Genomic DNA, 20,733 nt, shown 5'->3' with positions numbered 1-20,733 from the left:
CTATAACCATCCTTAAAGGAAGTTTCATCAGTCAGGAAATAGAGCCCCCTATCGTGCCGGACAGTACCAATCGTCGTCCCCGAGCCCAGATCCTGAAACAAAACAATGTCGGGTGAAAAAACAGTCTGACAGTTTAAGTCCTTTGTAATTTTACTAACAGATAGTAAGTTATACGAAATTTTAGGAACATGCAGCACATCACGCAATATCAAACCATCAAACAGAGAAAGATGTCCTTTCCTTGCGACAGGGGCAAAGGAGCCATCGGCGATTCTAATTTTTTCATTGCCGGCACTCGGGTGATATGAGATAAAATGATCAGAAGACCCGGTTAGATGGTCTGTTGCTCCAGAATCCACAATCCAAAGCTGTTTACCATTAATACTAATAAAGCCAAAAGACTGAGTCATACCTTAGTGTGCAATTGCACTGACCCCAACAACACTTAAGTTACTCTGACTGTCAACTTAAGGTGGAGTCAAAGTCTTGTCATTTGCCGAGTTGCTGGCCAGAGCACGTCCAGAACCAGTCTTGTCCTGTGACTGACGTCGTTTGTAATTTTGAGGTTTCCCATGAAGCTTCCAACACTGGTCTTTCGTGTGCCATGGTTTTTTGCAGTGCTCATAGATAGGTGGAGGTTTCTTGTCACTATTTGATCTAGATGACTTGGTGGCAAAAGCTGCAGCCTCAGGAGACATAACAACTGAAATATTCATGGCCTTAGACCTGTCTTCTTCGAGGCGTATTTCAGAGCACACCTCTCTTAGTGATGGTGTAGGGCGTTGACCTAAAATCCTGCTGCGAACATCGTCATATTTTGGATTTAACCCCGCCAGAAAATCGTACACTCGATCAGCTTCCTTAAGTTTGGAATACTGCATTCCATCATATGTACATCTCCAGAAAATCTCACGGCATAAGTCCATTTCTGGCCATAACAAGGACAATTTGTTGAAGTATGACGTGACGTCCATAGCTCCTTCTTACATTCATGAATTTGTTTGCATAAGGTATATAGGCGGGATGTATTTTGCTTCTGCGAATACAACTGCTGTACTGCATCCCAGATCTCTTTGGCAATCGCTGTATAAAGTAACGGTCTGCCAATTTGAAGTTCCATGCTGTAGCAATGAATCTTCTACTCTCCAAAGACGCTCGTGGGGACTACCGGGTTCAGGTTTGGCTATCTCCCCAGTTAGATAGCCAAATTTCTGTCTTCCTTCTAGAACCATTCGTATGGATTGAGACCATGAAAACTAATTTTCGCTATTCAACTTTTCTCCAATTATAATCCCTGCAGAGTGTCCTATTGATCCAGATAATAATTTTGTAGCAGGTAAAGAATGGAAAGAGTTTACCGGGTTCCCAAAGCCTAGCTGTAAATTTGACGATTCCGGTTGAACCATTTTTGAGTTTATACCAAGAACCAACCTAAATTCAGTGAGCTATTGCTGGAGGAAAACAAACCTGCTTTTAATCTCATCAGAACATGCCCCGGTCAGACCGGCTGGAGAGTTCGCCGGAAAAACAATCAGACCGGCGTCACTGCAGTCAGAGAGGACTGGCCGTCCTATCCCCGGAGGTTGCTGGTCAGAAAACGCCGTCGATTGGTCGCGCAACCCGGTGTGGTCGACTGCCCTAGGGTCCGAAGTCGCGGCTGGAAGTTCATCCGAAGTCGCGGCGGCTGGGAGCTCTCGTCTGGGTCTGTCTCTTATACACATCTAGATGTGTATAAGAGACAGGCCCTAGGGTCCGAAGTCGCGGCTGGAAGTTCATTCGAAGTCGCGGCGGCTGGGAGCTCTCGTCTGGGTTGTGCGAAAATTTCTGGGAGATTGACCGGCCTGTTGTTGATTAGGAGAAAGAAAATGGGAAGGCAGCTTGTGTTGCAAAACTGAGGCGCAGTTTAGGGCTCTAGAAAGCATGATCCATACTGTAATATTCACTTTTCGAGGGCTATTGGTCTTCCATAGAGCTTTTTATAGACAAATGTCAAGAGGTGGGGCCAAAGCAAGATGGTTAGATAATGATTTTACCGTGAATGAACCACTGGCTTCTAAGGACCAAGTTTGAGAGTCGGATCTGTTTGAGGGCTTTATGTTGGATATCAAGAAGAGCAAATTCTGAAAATCTGATATTTCTTCTTCTTTTAAGAGTCTTCTAAAGGGTAGAGACTATGAAAGGGTTTGAGAATTCCATTGATCTAATATAGATCCATTTTGGTTGGAAGCAATTCTGAACAAGGAGGGATTGCTTTCCAATTCTCTGTCAACAGAGAAATTGTCTTCTTATATTGGCAGCTTTTGATTCTTAATAAAGACTTTGATTTGATTCTTGGAGATTTCTCTCCTTTTATCTCTTTAGGCTACATCAAATTCCTAGTAAATTCCTTGCCCCTTCTGTCCTTTCTATTTAGATCCTCAATTGCAGGAATTACGGTATGCTTGCTGAAAAAGATTGTTTTCTCATATTTCTCTTAGGAGGAAAGAGTTTTGTAAATAAAAGAAATACCCAATTACAAATAAGGAAAGAATAATATACAACAAATATAATACAATAAATACAATAGAGAATTTTACAATACAGGAAATAATCAACACTCCCTTCAAGCTGGTTTGAAGATATCATTCATGGCCAACTTATCAATCAACTTGTTGAATTGCTACTTTGGAAGACCTTTAGTTAACATATCTACAATTTGCTCTGTTATCGGAAGAAAGGGAATGCATATTATTCTTGCATCAATATTCTCCTTTATGAAGTGTTTATCAACTTCAATATGTTTTGTCCTATCATGAAGAACTAGATTGTGGGCAATGGAAATTGCTGACTTGTTATCACAAAAAATGCATATGGGCATTGTTTGAGAGAATTTCAATTCTTCCAATAGTCTTTTTATCCATATCCCTCACAAATACCATGGGCTAACGCCCTAAATTCTACTTCAGCGCTACTTCTCTAAGTAACTAGATTTCCTCTAACAAAAGAGCAACAACCCGAAGTGGATCTTCAATCAATCGTACTACCTGCCCAATCAGCATCAGTGTAAACCTCGACATGTAGGTGACTTTGCTTCTTAAATAGTATACCTTTTCCTGGAGTACCTTTCAAATATCTCAAGATTCTATAAACTGCTTTAAAGTGAACCGACCCGGGAGCATGCATGAAGTGACGTACCATACTAGCTGCAAAAGCAATGTCAAGACGTGTGTGAGAGAGGTATATGAGTCTTCCCACAAGTCTCTAGTACTTTTCTTTTTCTTTTACCACTTTTTCAGCTGCAGCTACCAATTTTTAATTTTGCACATTTTGTTAACCCCGAGATCCACCTCAAAATCTGGTGGCAAGTCCATAAATACCTCTTCTTCAAGACCAAGGTATTCTTAACATCAAGTTGATAAAGAGGTCAATCAAAATTAATGGCAACAAACAACAAAATTTTGATAGAATTAATTTTAGCTTAGCTACTGGAACAAATGTTTCTTGATAATCAATTTCATAGGTCTGAGTGAACCCCTTTTTCAACCAATTTGGCCTTTTACCTTTCAATACTACCATTAGTTTTACATTTTACAGTGAACACCCATTTGCATCTAACTGTTTTCTTATCTTTTGGTAGTTCGACTATGTTCCATGTGCAATTTTGTTCCAGCGCATTAATCTCTTCCATCACTGCTAATTTCCAATTCAAATCATTTAGGGCCTCTTGTATTTTCCTTGGAACAAATAGGTTGGTTATTTTGGATGTGAAGGCTTTATGACAGTTAGGAAATCTATAATAAGAAATATAGTTTGTAATGGGATATTTGGTGCATTTACGAGTACCTTTCCTATGGGCAATTGGAATATCAAGATCAGAGACATCAGATAAAGGATTAGGAAGAGATGAACTAGGAGAAATAGGATTAGAGTGTCTAATACCTAGATCTTTAGGATCATTCATCGGAGTATTTGATTGGTCCCGTGATAAGCTATCTGATCTCTATCTCTTTAAGTCAAGTTTCTTCTAGTATAAACCTGAAGTTTAGGATTTCGACTTGTTGAGTCATTTTGTATTGTTTCTCCGCTTGAAGAAAAACTCTCCACAATTGGCATCGAAGGACTAGAACTCATAATTTCAGGACTACTGATGTTTGGAAAAGATGAAGTGTTCCAAAAATTATCTTCAAGGTTAGATGTCTTCCCCGAAGAGAATTTGAGCCAAAAAATGGTTGATTTTCCAAAAAAGACACATCCATACTCTCAAAATACTTGTTGGTCAAAGGATCAAAACATTTGTAAGCTTTCTTAGGAGAGACATAACCTACAAAAATGCATTGCGTGGCTCGAGGATCAAGTTTAGTCTGAGAAAAGATAGGAGTATGAACATAAGTAGTACACCTAAACAATTTAATTGGTAAATTAGAGAACAATCGGTTATTAGGAAAAAAAAACTCATTGAAGTGATTCAGAGGAGTTCTAAAATTCAAAACCTTAGACGACATTTGATTGATTAGATATGCAACTATAAGAATGACATCAACCACAAATATTTTGGAACATTCATAGAGAATATAAGGGCATAAACAACTTCAAGTAAGTGTCTATTTTTTCACTCAGCAATGTCATTCTACTGAGGAGTGTCATGACACGTAACTTGATGAAAAATACCCTCATCTTGCAAAAAATTGATCAACTATTCATTGAAATATTTAGTGTCGTTATCAGAGTGAAGAATTCGAATTTTAGTTTGAAATTGAGTCTGAATCATATTGTAAAACTAAACAAAAACCTCTTTTACCTCTGACTTTTTTGTTAACAAACAAAGCCAAGTTAAAAAAGTGTGATCATATATAAAGGTAACAAACCAATGCTTACCACTATGAGTCAAAGACTTTAGATGAACCCCAAACATCAGTATGAATTAAAGAAAAAAGTGATGAAGCCTTGTAAGGGTTAGGAAAATAGGTGGATTGATGATGTTTGGCAAAAATGCAACTTTCACATTGAAAAACAGAACAATCAAATCCTTTAAATAAATTAGGAAATAGATACTTTAAGTAGAAGAAATTTGGATGCCCTAATCTACGATGCCAAAGCATTATAGTTTCTTTAACAGAAGGAGAATAGACAGTACTTGAAGCCTTGAACTTTTTTATGACTATAGCAGAAACTTCATCAAAGTAATAGAGACCATCAATCATCCTAGCTCATCCAATCATCCCCCGAGTCCTGATCCTAAAAGATACAATGGGTTTCACAAAAGATAACATCCAGTTAGCATCCTTAGAGATTTTACTAACAGACAACAAATTACAAGCTAATTTTGGAACATGAAGGACAGAACATAATGTAAGTTTTGTAGTCAAAAGAATAGTTCCTTTTTCTGCAATAAATGTGAAGCTACCATTGGCAATGCGAAATTTTTCATTGTTATACACAGGAGAATATGATTCAAATAAACACGAGGAACTAGTCATATGATCAGAGGCTCTAGAATCTATAATCCACGGAGATGAATTAGGGAAAGAGAGCTTGAGGACAAGTACCTGATTATACCAAGGAAACACTAGAATTACCAGATGATGAATTGGTCTTTAGCAGCTTCAGAATTTGCTTCAGAATTTGATCAATTTGCTCTTTATTAAAGGGGTTGGAGTCAACAACATTAGCATTAAAGGTATGCTTATGGGAATTTCGCTCACTTTGCTTAGAAATTTTCCAATTCGCAGGTTTTCCATGAAGCTTCAAACAAGTTTCACGTGCATGTCGAAGTTTATTGCAATGGTCGCACTAGACACGAGGCTTTTCATGTGGCTTGTTGGATTGATCAGAGGCCTTCATTGCAGTATTTTTAATCACTAACACAGAGCATTCAACTGAATAAATAGTTTTTTTTGGAAAATCGTAACGTTCCCGTGACTTTCTTCTCTGCGAACTTTAGAAAAAACATCATTAATAGTCGGAAGAGTAGTTTTTTCAAGTATCCTACCTCTAACTTCATCAAACTCAACACTGAGGCTGGCAAGGAATTTGTAAATACGACCATCTTGAACAGTTTTCCTATAATGCTTTTGGTCCTTTGTAGACTTCCACTTATACGTATCAAAGAGGTCAAGGTTCGCCAAATTCTTTTTAAGGAGTGAAAGTATTGTGTAACTGAGTTAGTTCCTTGTCGTATATCACCCAATTTTAGGATCAACTCAAACACTTGTGACTGGTTGCCTAAATCAGAATACATCTGAGGTACACTATCCCATAATTTCTTGGCAATAGAGTAACAAATGTAGTTACAACCGATGTCTTCAACCATGGAATTGAGAAGCCAATCATAACCATGGAGTTTTCAGCATCCCACCTAGTGAATGAAGGGTCATCTGGACTAAGGGCGGTTTTTCTCTTGTGATGTAACCAAACTTCCCTTGTCCATGAATATACATCCGAACACTTTGGGACCAACGAAGAAAATTGTTCCCATTAAGTCGAGTAGTGGTTATTTGGACAGTGGGACCAGTTGAATGGATACGATTGTCACAACTTTAGCGATGGGTACCTTAGTGTCTGACATATTACTGAAGAAACAAAGACCCAAAAATAAAACCAATAGATCTAAAAAAAACACCAAACAGAGGCTAAACAAAACCAGCAACTTGATGAGACAACTGGCGGATGACACAATGGATGGCATTGAGCGGCAGAGAAAGGCAGTTGGCGATGCCAACTAGGTCGGACGACAATGAAAACCTACGGACGAGCATCAAAACTAAAAAAAATGCAACAAAAACGGCTGGGATACAAAAAAAAAAAAAACGCTCGCTTGGGATGGATATCCGGCAGAGATGTGATGTTCGGCACCAGACAGCGATGTTCGGCGGTGCTTTAGGTGACCGTCGGCGGCGGCAGCGGCAATGATAGAAGGTAGGGCTTTTCTAGGTTTTCAGAAAATTAGGGTTTTTTGGGTTTTAGGGTTTCAAAACCTTTATAGCTTTGATATCATGTTGAAAAAAATATTATTTTCTCATATTTCTCTTAGGAGGAAAGGATTACTTAAATAGAAGAAATACCTAATCACAAATAAGGAAAGAATAAAATACAACAAATATAATACAATAAATACCATGGAGAATTTCACAATAAAGGAAATAATCAACAGCTTCATAGTGGTTTTGGTTGGAAGAACCACCTAAAATCCTTCATTCAGCAGTTTCTCCTGATAATACTCTGAACGTAAAATTGCTTATATTGCAAGAACTCCAATCCATGAGGGACTCCCAGGCCCAGCTTCGAGTGGTTTCAACTTAGCTTCCTTGAGCTCTCTAGCAACACAATCAGCCATGTGAAGGAAGGTAACAGGACACCCTTTTGAAACATCTTCATAACATTAATGAGGGATGTGACAGTGCATAACAGTGCAACGAGCACCCTACTTCTCAAGAGAAGCCATCCTACTCTTCAAACTCTCAACTACTGGTCCAGAGTTCAAGCCTATATCGTCACTCTTCAGTTGAGAACTGGGTGAAACTGAGAACTAACTTCTATCAAGCACTTGGAGCTCCTTACTAAGAGTTGGGTCAGAGCAAAGAGCAAAAGACCAGATTCTCTATCTTTGGTACTGCATTTAATTAATTTTCCCAAGAAGTGTACAGTGGAATTCACAAATGACCCTCCTAATATATCTACTGTATTTGATTGACTGAGCAAAGTATGAGTTGAATCTTTACTCTTTTTAATAATTGGTTGAACACAGAATCCTTTTTAGATACTGGAAAATGTTTTTGCATCAAGGGGCAAAAGACCTGATGGTGGTGGTACAGCCTGAACAGGATTCAACCTCCATTGCAACTGAATTTTTCCAGTATTTACATGGGTGGATATGCAATATTGACTAAAATGCTGGAAAGACATTGTCAATCTTCAAAGTCATCTGGGGTTCAACATTAAGAAACTCAGTCCTCAATTTCCCATGACAACAACTGAAAATTCACTGTTAGGTTTGATGAAAAAGAGAATCGAGAAAAAAACACAGTTTACGTGGAAAACCCTAGAATAGGGAGAAAAAACTACGATAGAGACTTATTTTTTATTATTGTTCTGATTCACAGAATACAAGGGAACAGACCAAATAAATAGACAATGGGAAATCCTAGATGCATAAGAAATTACAAAAAAGCCCCTAGGTTAACAAGCTATTTTCGACACTCCCCCTCAAGTTGGGGCGTAAATATCAATAAGACCCAACTTACTGACACAATAATCAAAGCTTTGTTTGAGCAACCCCTTTGTGAGCACATTTGCAACTTGCTGACTTGAAGGAACATAGGGAATGCATATGCTTCCGTTGTCTAGTCTCTCCTTGATGAAATGTCTATCAATCTCAACATGTTTGGTTCTATCATGTTGAACTGGATTATTTGCAATACTTATTGCCGCCTTATTCTCACAAAACAGTTTCATCGGAAGCTCACTATCTTGATGAAGATCTGACAACACTTTCATCAACCATATTTCTTCACATATCCTTAAACTCATGGCGCTGTATTCAGCCTCAGCGCTACTTCTGGTCACAACTCCCTATTTTTTTGCTTCTCCAAGTCACCAGATTACCCCGACAAAAGTGCAATACCCAGATGTCGACTTTCTATCAACAACAGACCTTGCCCAGTCAGAATCGGTGTAAGCTTCAACGCATCGTTTATTAGACTTTCTGAACATCAAGCCCTTACCAGGAGTTCCCTTCAAATATCGTAGAATGCGCTTAATTGCTGTCATATGTTCCTCATACGGAGCCTGCATAAACTGACTGACAACGCTTACTGCATAGGATATATCAAGTCTCGTGTGAAATAAGTAGATCAATTTCCCAACCAATCACTGATACCTTTCTTTGTTGACAGGGACACTATTCTCTGTATTACTAAGCTTCGAATTTTACTCTATCAGGGTGTCAACAGGTTTACACCCAATCATACCTGTCTCTTTGAGTAAGTCAATAGTGTACTTCCATTGAGACACTGAAATCCCTTCTTTTGACCGAGACACTTCCATTGGAGAAGCAAGGAGAGACTAGACAGGCGAACGCAAAGACAAACGCATGCGCTGAAAACCGAGCTATTGCATAGACGAATGCATGCGGTGATCTAATGCGTCCATCGCATGGAAGTTGCGGTGATCAATTGGCAATTGCGGCCACGGAGTGACAACCATAATAGAAGGACGATCGCAAGATGGATAGAACACGTTGATATTTTAGCTGAATCAAGCTCGGATGCATACCTTGGGAGTATCAACAAGATAAGACGATGTGACATTGCCCATACCGCGACAAAAGCAGCAGTGAGCCATAACGCAATCATGATAGTTGTTGGCGTTTAAACTCTATAAATAGCCTTTTGGACCTTCATTTCAAGACATCCGAACTTTTGCCTCAAGGCAGAGGTTTGCGATCACAGATGAGAGCTTGAGCAAGATTTTCAGTGAGAATTCTTCACCTCCACAAACCGGACCGAGTGACGACCGAAGCTTTTGCCGGAGATAGAGCTCAAGAGAGACATCTCCACCATTCATCCATGGCACCACCGGCAGCCTTGACGTAGAGTCCTTCATTTCTCTTCTAACCTCTGTATTGTATTACATTTTAGCTTGAGATATTAAGACATTTTGTAATTGATGCATCTCTTGATTCCTTTAATGCCATATTCTTCATCATCTTTATCTTTATCATTGTTTATCTTCAGTGTTTATTTATCAAAGGTGATCGCATACTTAATCGTGTAGCCTAGAGATAGGATGCATGTAGCAACCCACCGAGAGGTGTGTGTTGTGCGAGTATAGTGAGTTAATCCTCTTTGCTTGGTGAAAGGTTGTAGCAACGCTTGTCTATGGGTTGTTGCATTGCTTGTCTATAAGTTAAATAGCCGCGTCTAACCGCCTGAGAAGGTAAGAGATGGAATGCACTAAAACAAAGTATGCATTGTTCCTAGAGATAGGCACAATCTCATGCTCGATGCAACCATGCACTATAAAGATATAGTCATGTGACTGACCACCGAGAGGTGTGCGATGCGTTAGTGTGATAAGCTGGGATTACTCGGGCGATTTAAGATAATAAACATTTACTATGCGTTAATGGTTGTGTATCTACCAATTCTCATTACAAGTCTCCTATTGCTCTATCTGTTTAGTTAGGAGTAGGAGCAGTATGTATATCCATTAAATTTTCTCTTTTTATTTTTATTCATCGCCTCAAACGCATTGCTTCACCAGCATTATTGAGTGACAAGTCCCTGTGTTCGACCTCGGATTACCCGAGAAACTTGCGTTCGCGTTATACTTGGCGTGAGCGTAAGAAAACTTGTAATAGGAACGCGTGGTCATTGCATACCAGATTAACGCATTATCATTCCGACACATGACCTCAGATGCATGAGCGTAAATGCATAGCTTAAGCCATGTCTAACGTATGATTGCACGCGTGGTCATTGCATGCACCCCATCCGTCCCTAATTTTCCTTCCAACAGCCTTCCATTTAGGAGCTTCCATCGTAACATGTATGCTACTCGGTACCATCACTGTATCTAGACTGGTGGTAAGAGCCTTGAACTCGAGTGACAGGTTACTGTACGTCATGTAACTGTGCATAAGGTACTTTGTACATGATCGAGTGCCTTTTCTCAAGGCTATAGGGAAATCGAGAAATGCATCACGACCTTCCATGCTGTTAAGTTTCCCACTGTGATTGGTTGTCTGCTCAATATAGGGTTCACCTTCAGAGGTACCCTCCATATCATCATTTTCCGTAGTACCACTCTCATTTTCTGGACTTTTTTCCTTACCACTATTATTTTCAGCTGTCTCTCCATCTGCCATGGTTCCCTTGGCAGTACTGTCAGCACCTTCTTTGCCTTTTTCCTCTCTGCAATCATCAGTCTTAGCACAAGTATCAATATCATTAGTTTTAGGAACACACGTACCTGATGTTAAGTCTGACTCATGGACCAGAGCCGGAGATACGACAGGTGGTGCAGTTTCGTTCCCGAGATTCTTCCTATAGTATGTTATCCATGAGACCTGGTTGGTAGGAAGGACAAGACCGACATGTTCAGGAATAGGAGATGACTCTAAGGGAACTCAATATGTGGATCAGTTAGTCTCTTCACTAGGATTCTTCCCCTGAAGATGACTAACGGGGAAGAATGGTTGATCCTCAAGAAAGGTAATATCCATGCAAATGAAATATTTGCAAGAAGACGGGTGGTAACATTTATACCCACGTTGGTGGAGAGGATACCCAACAAAGACACTTTTGAGCATGAGAGGTGAATTTCGTGCGATTTGGACCATGGGAATGAACAAAGACAACACAACCAGATACTTGGAGTGGTACATCTGAGATCAAACGAGTGGTTGGATATGACTCTTTAAAACAATCCAATGGATTGTGAAAGTTAAGGATGTGAGAAGGCATGCGATTGATTAGGTGGCAGCAGTAAGAATAACATCCCCCGTAGGTAGGATGGAAGAGAGGTGTACAACATCAAAGAACGAGCGACTTCCACTAAATGACGATTTTTTCTCTCGGCTACTCCATTCTGTTGAGGGGTGTAGGCACACGAGCTTTGGTGGTTAATCCCTTTAGAAGTGAGGAAGTCCCGGAAAGAGGTGTTGAAGAACTCTCGCCCATTGTCATTTCTCAAAATTCCAATTTTTGCATTAAATTGGGTTTCCACAGTGGTACAAAATTGCTGGAATACCAATGACACCTCAGACTTATCAGTGAGAAGAAAGACCCAAGTAAGCCGAGTGTAGTCGTCTATAAAGGTGACAAACTAGCATTTTCCTGTTGAAGTGGTAGTTGGTGAGGGGCCAGACGTCACTGTGAACTAAGGTGAAGGGTTTGGACGGTTTGTAAGGCTGAGAATGAAAGGAGACACGACTCTGTTTGGCCCGAATACAAACATCACAGTTTAAAGAAGATATATTAATATTGCGAAACAAATGAAGAAACAGATATTTCATGTATTGAAAATTCGGATGCCCTAAGCGAAAGTGCCACAACATAAAATCATTCTTAGAAGTAGAAAAATTTAAAGAAATGAAACTGGTCCTATAATCATCCTTAGAGGAAGTATCATCAGTCAGGAAGTAGAGCCCTCTATCGTGCCGGCAGTGCCAATCGTCGTCCCCGAACTCAGATCCTGAAATAAAACAGAGTCGGGTGAGAAAGCTGCCTAACAACTCAGATCTCTTGTAATTTTATTGACAGATAATAAATTATATGAAATCTTAGGAACATGCAACACATCACATAGTACCAAACCCTCAAACGGAGAGAGATGGCCTTTCCTTGCAACAGGAACAAACGACCCATCTGCAATTCTAATCCGTTCATTACTAGTGCTCGGACAATATGAAAAAAATGGATCAGAGGAGCCAGTAAGATGATCTGTAGCCCCTGAGTCAACAATCCAAGGTTTTTTACCATTAATACTAATAAGGCCAAAAGACTGAATCGTACCCGACTGTGTAATAGTACTGACCCCAACTGCACTTAAATTGGTCTTATTGTCAGCCGGAGATTGATGCTAGGGATTCTCATTTGCGGAGTCACTCACTAGAGCACGTCTAGGGTTTGACTTGTCATGTGATTGACGACGTCTGCTGTTTGGAGGTCGGCCATGTAGTTTCCAACACTGATCTTTTGTATGTTACGACTTTTTGCAGTGCTCACAGACAGGAGGGGTTTTCTTATCGCCATCAGAGTCGGATGACTTTGTAGCAAAAGCAGCAGCATCCGTTGAAGTCACAGACAGGAGGGGTGTTCATAGCACTCGATTTGTCCTCTTCCAGCCATATTTCTGAACATACCTCCATGAGAGAGGGTATAGGGCGTTGGCCCAATATTCGACTTCGAACAACATCGAATTTAGAGTTTAACCTAGCTAGAAGTCATAGACCCGATTAGCTTCCTCAATCTTGAAATACTGAGCCCCGTCTTGTGCGCAATTCCAGAAGATTTCTCGATACAGGTCCATCTCTTGCCATAATAGGGTCAGTTTATTAAAATAGATGTTACATCCATGGTCCCTTGTTTGCAATTGTGGACTTGCTTGCATAGAGTGTACAGCCGTGACGCATTCTGCCTTTTGTAGTAAAGTTTCTGCACAGCATCCCAAATATCCTTGGCAGTTGCAGCGTAAAGTAATGGTCTGCCAATTTGGGGTTTCATACTGTTAACAAGAACTGACCGTAACAAGGAATCTTCCCCTCTCCAGATACGTTCTTGAGGATCACCTGGTTTAGGTTTTGGTATCTCCCCCGTCACGTACTCAAATTTATGTCTCCCTTCCAATGCCATTCTGATTGATTGTGACAAGGAAAAATAATTCTGGTCATTCAACTTTTCTCCCATGATGAACCCTGCAAAATTTCCCATCGAGCCAGACAAATAATTCGTATTGGGTAAAATAGAGAAAGAGTTTACCGGATTCTCAGAATAGATCGGTAGGTTGGCAGAGAATTCTGGTTGAACTGTTTGTGGATTTGTTCCAAGAACTGTTCCGAAGTCTGCAATTTGTTGTTGGAGATAGGCGAAACGACGTCGAATCTCACTAGGGTAATAGGCCGCGCCGCTACTGCTTGGCGCGGCAGGAATATTCTGTTCAACAGAAAGAGACTGTCACAGACGGCTGGGATTGGAAGGAGTCAGCTGCAAGGACTCGACTTCGATCATTGGCTGGTGTGAAAGGGAGCTGCGAACGGCCGCCGGCTGAAGCTGTCACGAACGGAGGCTGCGACCGAAGTAAACCAGCCGCGTAATCCTGGTATCGAACGTCGATTGGGCTTGGCACCGACGGAAGCTGCGAACGGGAAGGACCAGCCGCGACCTCCTAGTATCGATCATCAGCTGGGCTCGGCGCGATCTGCTGACTCCGGTCATTGGTCGATGCTCCGATCTGAGATGGAAGGGCCGGCTGGCTATCGAACGGCTGTTGAGACTGAACGGCTTGGCTCGACTCCGATCTCAGGTGAAAATCGGTCGACGGCTACTGAAGAATGGCGGCTGGAACCAGTTGAGGCAGCGCGGCTTGGAGGTAACGCTCGATGGCTGCCTGAATAGTTGCTGTGATATCAACGTTTGTGGTTCCACCGATTACCATGGAGGCTGCTGAAGAAGACTGTGGTTGATTCTTGTCGATGACGGCTAGGGTTTCGTCCCCTTGCTCTGATACCATGATGAAAAAGAGAATCGAGAAAGAACATACAGTTTACGTGGAAAACCCTAGAATAGGGAGAAAAAACCACGATAGACTTATTTTTTATTATTGTTCTGATACACAGAATACAGGGGAACGGACCAAATAAATAGACAATGGGAAACCCTAGGTGCATAAGAAATTACAAAGCCCCTAGATTAACAGGCTATTTTTGACGAGGTGGGTTGAATAGATCAATCGAAGCCCCTTTTAAGTGAAATAACCAGCAATATCACCAAACAAAATAAGGGGGAAACCCCCTCTGCAATTCCAAATGGAAGGAAAATTGACTATCAATCCCTGAAACTAGACCCCATCATCTTTCTCTCTACAATCCAAGAAAATAAGACCAGTAGATAAAAGAAAGCGAGAGTTCAAATGCAGAACTGGTATTAAAAAAAGGAAGTACGAACAATCTCCTGGATTTGAGGATATCTGGAAGAAGAAATCATTTAGAAATGGATGGAGAAGTAGCAGTTGAAGCAAGTGCAAGTGAGAGAAGTCTTTGTTCTCACAACATCAGCATCCATTTCACATTTCATGGTCACTTGTCCTCTTCTACATCTTCTTGACAGCCTTTTCATCGTCACTTTTCCACTTCTACATCTTCCTGACAGCCTTTGTTGGAAATTTGGTGAAGATCCATGTATAGATGCACATAACTAATGTAATAGAAAAAACAACCTTCCATAAAAGTCCTAAAAAACATTAAATTTATGGTGCTTGTTGTAGTATCATAATGCCAATTTAGTTTTCAGTTTGTATTTTTTCCATTTTAGGATCTTTAGCCAATTTATAGCGTCATGAACGAGCAACAAAAGGACAGAACAACGGAAAAACAAATGATCAACACCTTTTGGGCTGTTCTTGTAATAAGAACCAACTTGGTCTAAGGACCTCAAAAATTTTGTGTTGGAACCTTTTCCTAGTTGTTTAAGCCTCCAAGTACCATTTTCTAAATGAAGATCCTGCGTTTCTTAGGCATCTCAAGGTTCCGCAATAACCTACCAGATCGGTGTAGTGGGAGTGGAGATCTGAAATATGATTTTTGTTTTACCACAAAATTGGCTCTTGTTTCTCTCAACTAAGATGGCGTTATATATATATATATATATTGTGGTGATTCTGTTTGTAAGAGTTTGAAGAAGATTATTTGAGTCATTCTTTTAGAGGGAGTTGATGAGGGTGGGGTTCTCATTTGGTTAGATAGGAGGTTGTGTCAAGGCGGATTGACCTTTAGTGTAGGCATAGGTTTTGAGGCTTTGTGTTGAGGTCTTGTTGGCCAAATGTTGTAGAATTAGATATTGTAAGTATGGTTTTCATAGTGGGTTTCAGTTTCTGGGTTTAAAGACGCTCAAGAAAACTCTTGGAAAGCCATCCCTTCAAGTTTCGCTTTTGTTTCTAAATTTGTGAAATGATTTGTTGGACATGCTCAAATACTTATGAGAGGTTTTTAACTAGGTAACAGTCTCCTGTATATTTTGTCCACTTGAAGCATCACCCCATTCGTGGTTGTGCTTCTTCGTTTATTTTAGATTTAGCCATCATTTGTCGGGTCTGGAGATGGTAGATCATTCTACTTTACTTTTTTTTTTGGTTGTGTGGTTTGCATGTGTTAGGGGAGAAGGGATAATCATTTTTGCCATCCGATCCTTCTAATGATTTCTGTTAGCTCTTTCTTGCTCCTTTATTTCTTCCTGGGAAATTTTATTTAATCATTTATTTTTATTTTAAAATTTCTATACCTTTTTGTAGTGTTTTCTAGCTTATGCCTAGTGTGTATGTTTATACGTATCTTATTCTCTAGCTAAGCGCAAACATAGGAATAGATCATTACCAAGACACTGTTAACAGCCTTTATTTGATAACAAAATGGGCGTCTCAATATGATAAACATGTTAGTCAACATATGCTATTATGCAGAAGCTTGTTGCCTTCGAGCATTTTTGTATCTTTTCATATGAATGAGAAGTTTGTATCTTGTCCAAAGAAAAGTTAAATTAATCAAACTCACTAGTAATGTAAGAGTGAAATCAAACTCACTAGTCATCTAAGAGTGAAATTAATCAAATTCACTAGTAATCTAATAGTGAAGGTTATCTAAATAAATACCTTAAGCAGCCTTCTAAAATGTGCATAAAACTACTTAAATTGGAACAAAAGAAACTGAGGGTGAAATACATCAGACATCATGGATGCATTTTCCAAAAAAGTTGTTAGCATTTCTAATCTTTAAGAAATCCTCATTCTGATCGTTCATTTTTTGAATTGGTATAGGCAGTTGGAATCTTTGGGCAGAAAGATATAATGAGATTGGATCTTACAAAAGATGGAGTGCAGGTGGACAAGGCGAAAGTAGGACCTTTTGGCTCTATTCTTTTCGACTCTGCTGTTTCAGTAGCATCCAGCTCAGAGTAGGTCCCTTGACTTTTCATTTTTATTTTCCAAACATTGAATGAAAGCTGGGAAAATTAGTTGCAATGCATTTGCATATTTCTAGTGTAACATATTGTTGTCATATAATTATCTTGGAAGAACCATTAGGTTTACAGTGATAATCTAAAATCAACTAAGGCCACAATTGTAAGCAACATGATGGAACCAACCGCATAGAGGTTGATTAATACGTCATGAAGGACAACTTTTTAGTCCATTCATTTCAACCAGAGGAATAATAGCAGATTTTGTTAACAAAGTGAATTTCTTGACATGGGCAATGTTCTCTCACCAGCTTGGGGAGAGGTGGAATTCATATAATCTATATGCTGGAGTTAACCGTACTATGATTAATAGATTGCAATTTGATAATATTTTGAAACTTATATTTTTTCTTGATTAATATATACATTCTTTTAATCAAATGGAAATTGTTTCCAAATTCATTAAAACGTTTTCCCATCATTTTATCCAGCGTAGCTATTCGAATTCTTATAGACTTTTAAATTTATTTATTTTGGAGATATTCATTTGTTTTCTTAGAGTTATTTTCAAATTAAGATCTGGAATATATTGAAATATAAAAAAATAACTACAAGGTAAACCAAGTATTAAGGCACTTGGAACCTCCCTCCTGAATATACACATCAAGCCCTAGATCACTCCACAAAATCGCCTCCCTTCACTCACTTACCCTCCTATTTATAACAAGATTCACTAACTAACTTCCTATCAAACAACCCTTATATCCCTTACTAATACCGTACTTATATATTCTTCTCTAGGTACCTTATAGATATATTGTTGATTTAATGAAAATTCTCTCTTTATACTTGGGTTTTCATGTTTTATTCTACAGGATGAAAACATGGGTTTTAGAATTTGTTGACTTGGGAGGTGAAATGAGGCGAGATGTCTGGTATGCTTTTATTAGTGAAGTTGTTGCTTCACATAAGTTTATACGTGAATATGGACCTGAGGATGATGATGAGTCACGCTTTCATGTATATAGTGCTCATAAAGGAAAAGAAAGAGCCATGACTAATGCAACTAATAGCATAGCTAGACTTCAGGCCCTTCAGTTTATGAGAAAGTTATTGGATGATCCAATAAAACTTGTGCCATTTTCATTCTTACAAAATGCACCCTACGGTGATGTTGTCCGTCAAACATTGGCTGTAAATATTTGGGGTGGGCCCTTGGTGACAAACTTTCTTTTGGAGGAAAACCAGGAAGTTCAAACAGCAAGATCTTCAGATGAAGTATATGAAGGTGGTCATCACATATTTGACATAGATGGAAGTGTTTACTTACGTAATTGGATGAGATCTCCCTCCTGGAATACGAGTACATCTATCTCATTCTGGAAGAATCCATCAATGAAAGAAGGGGTCATCTTAAGTAAAAATCTTGTCGTGGCAGGAATGTCCCTAGTTGAAAGGGCAGCTGAAACTTGCAATCAACGATACCAAGTGGCTGAGAAAACGCAAGCTACAATTGATTCGGCAATGATTAAAGGAATACCTAGTAATATTGATCTTTTCAAGGTTGTGTTTCAATATTACCTCTTATCTCCCCTTCTCCGCCTTCAAACTTCCCATTGTTCTGCTTATTTGTCAACATATAATCTTTTTGCTTATTTTTACAATTCTACTTATTTTATTTTTGTGTTTGGGTGACTGAAAGTTCACACAACCAAGAGTTCATATTTCAAACAATGTACCTTCAGTTTTATAATTTATAAACTTGATAGCTGACATCCCCACTATGGCCATAAATGTGTCCAAAATCGTCCTGGATTTACAGTGGTTTTTAAGATCTATTAATTGTTATATCATCTTTCTCTTGAGGTCTCTAATAAATACTATGTTTTTCATTCTTTTTCCCTCTTTAGCAGTTCTTAGGAATACTTTTTTACTTATCTTCCGAGCATTCTTTCAAGTTAGTTTTTAATATATTCCATATGGCATTATGATGTAGTTTGTCGTGGGAATTTATCTTCTGAGCATTCTTTTAGGCGTCTATTTGGTAGAATGTGAAAATTTATTTTTATTTTGCATCTGGCAGGAACTTTTACTTCCTGTAACCATGATAGCCAAGAGTTTTGAGAAACTTCGACGTTGGGAGGAGCCACACTTGACCATTTCCTTTATCGCAGTTGCATATACAATTATCTTCAGGTATAATTTCTTAGGAATATCATGTATAAACTTCAATTATTTGCCAGTTGTCTTGATTGATAGCTAGCTCCCTTAAACTGCCCAAAAGTTTTGGAAACCCATATCACGTAGGGTGTGTTTGTTTCATAGGGTTTTCCATGGTATTTTCTAATATCTTTCATACTGGTGGAATTTTTATACCTAGTAATGTTTGATCTCAGAAAATAATGTTTGCTGCATGGCTTGCACAGTGGAAGTGTATGCATTGCCAATACAATAAAAGTTGTATTGCTTAACTTATTATATTATGAATGGAGCAACGGATAATTGGTTTGGTGCTTATGTTTCCTTCGTCTCTTATTTTCATCATTAGTTGTTGGAGCTGACATGTTGATTATTTAACAGAAACTTGCTATCATTTGTATTTCCTACAATATTACTAATGGTGGCCGCTGGAATGCTGACATTGAAAGGACTCAAGGAGCAAGGTCGTCTTGGTCGATCTTTTGGAAAAGTGACCATTCGTGATCAGCCACCTTCTAATACCATTCAAAAAATTATGGCTGTAAAAGACGCCATGCAGGATGTAGAAAACTTTTTGCAGAATCTGAATGTGTCACTCCTGAAAATGCGTACAATTGTACTTGCAGGTCAGACTCAGGTATGTTATACTGTGGAACTTAAGCTTTTTTTTTTTTCCCCCACTGGTGGAGTTGAAGAACATTAGTGGTGGAACAGCTTCCCCATGAACAGGGAGTCTCGTTCTGGGATTAATTAGCTTGATTGGATGCCTTTCTCCAGATAACCACTGAAGTTGCACTGGTGGTGTTGTCATCTGCAATTATCCTCCTTATTGTTCCTTTCAAGTATGTACTATCTGTGCTAATATTTGATCTCTTCACACGTGAGCTCCAGTTTCGACAGGAAACTGTAAAGAGATTCATGAAATTCTTGAGAGAGCGTTGGGATTCTGTGCCTGCAGCGCCTGTAGTTGTCTTACCATTTGATAATGCTGAATTGAAGTCATCATCAACTCAGCAAAAGGAAGTTGAGCAGCAACAAAAACCAAAAGCGTAGAGTAGTGTCAATTTCTATAGTGTATAAGAACTAGCTGTTAATATGTATTCTAATAGGGTTGTTTCTAATGCAAGTTCCTTCTTGGAAAAGGAAAAAGAAAATCAACTGCTTTCTTGGGTGCTGGTAGTGCTTTTTTTGTTTGGCAAGTTGAAGAAAGATGGTGTCGATTAATATATTTAGTTCTCAAGCCCTTTATCCTTGTTACCTTAGGCTGTAAATTCTGATTGATTGTTCATTTCCACTACTGGAAAACATTACAATAAGAATCTCTAAAATTGTTGTGTACTTGCTCAATCAAAATGAAAACACCATGTACTTCAGTAGAGTTCAAGCTGTAGAGAACTAGAAATTCTCATATTTCTCTGGGGAAAATGATCAAATCCTTCTGGCTTCCTGATGGTGCATATGTTTTCAGGTAAACCCCCTTTATTAGTTATTGTTTAAATCATTTTGGCCCATGCGAAAAATGCGTTTATACAGAGACTTACTTCAAGAACATAGATTTCAAGATGAATCTTGTGGAAGTTTTTTCTATTGTCACTAATGTCTTCTTTTCCTTCTGTTGAGAATTCATGGTGAACTGAACTTATATTTGAATATTACCTTCGACCTCTGGCTGCAGGAAAGATTGCCAAATTGCTCTTCCAGTGTTCAGTTCAGTGCTGCGGCCAAGAATAATCTTCTTCTTGGTGACTTATTAGTACTGGCGTTATGTTTTGGATTTATGGTTTGAGGTTCAGACAAAATTTAGGAGAAACAGAGTTATGGTTTATGAAAACATTTCTTGCATTACGGAAAAGAAAAAAGAGAATTGATTAAAAGGCACATTCTT

General features: G+C 39.1%; 1 protein-coding gene and 1 pseudogene across 2 annotated transcripts in view; one reads left to right on the top strand and one right to left on the bottom strand.

Moving 5' to 3' along the window:
- The window catches only part of LOC120077887, a 13,143-nt pseudogene extending 3,793 nt beyond the window's left edge, over positions 1-9,350 (bottom strand).
- The window catches only part of LOC120077886, a 47,906-nt gene extending 27,680 nt beyond the window's left edge, over positions 1-20,226 (top strand). The window contains exons 7-12 of one of the 2 annotated variants that reach the window (XM_039031984.1): positions 16,507-16,643; positions 17,525-17,584; positions 17,678-18,212; positions 18,733-18,845; positions 19,230-19,485; positions 19,626-20,226. In XM_039031984.1, the coding sequence (XP_038887912.1) occupies positions 16,507-16,643; positions 17,525-17,584; positions 17,678-18,212; positions 18,733-18,845; positions 19,230-19,485; positions 19,626-19,901 (1,377 nt within the window). In that variant the 3' untranslated portion in view covers positions 19,902-20,226. Of the gene's footprint in view, positions 1-16,506; positions 16,644-17,524; positions 18,213-18,732; positions 18,846-19,229; positions 19,486-19,625 lie in introns of both variants that reach the window. The other variant, XM_039031983.1, reaches the window with a different exon arrangement.
- The last annotated feature ends 507 nt before the right edge of the window (positions 20,227-20,733 follow it).

This window comes from Benincasa hispida, chromosome 5, assembly GCF_009727055.1.
Source record: "Benincasa hispida cultivar B227 chromosome 5, ASM972705v1, whole genome shotgun sequence".
Classification (NCBI taxonomy): Eukaryota; Viridiplantae; Streptophyta; class Magnoliopsida; order Cucurbitales; family Cucurbitaceae; genus Benincasa; species Benincasa hispida.
This window is presented reverse-complemented; position numbering and strand designations above follow the sequence as displayed.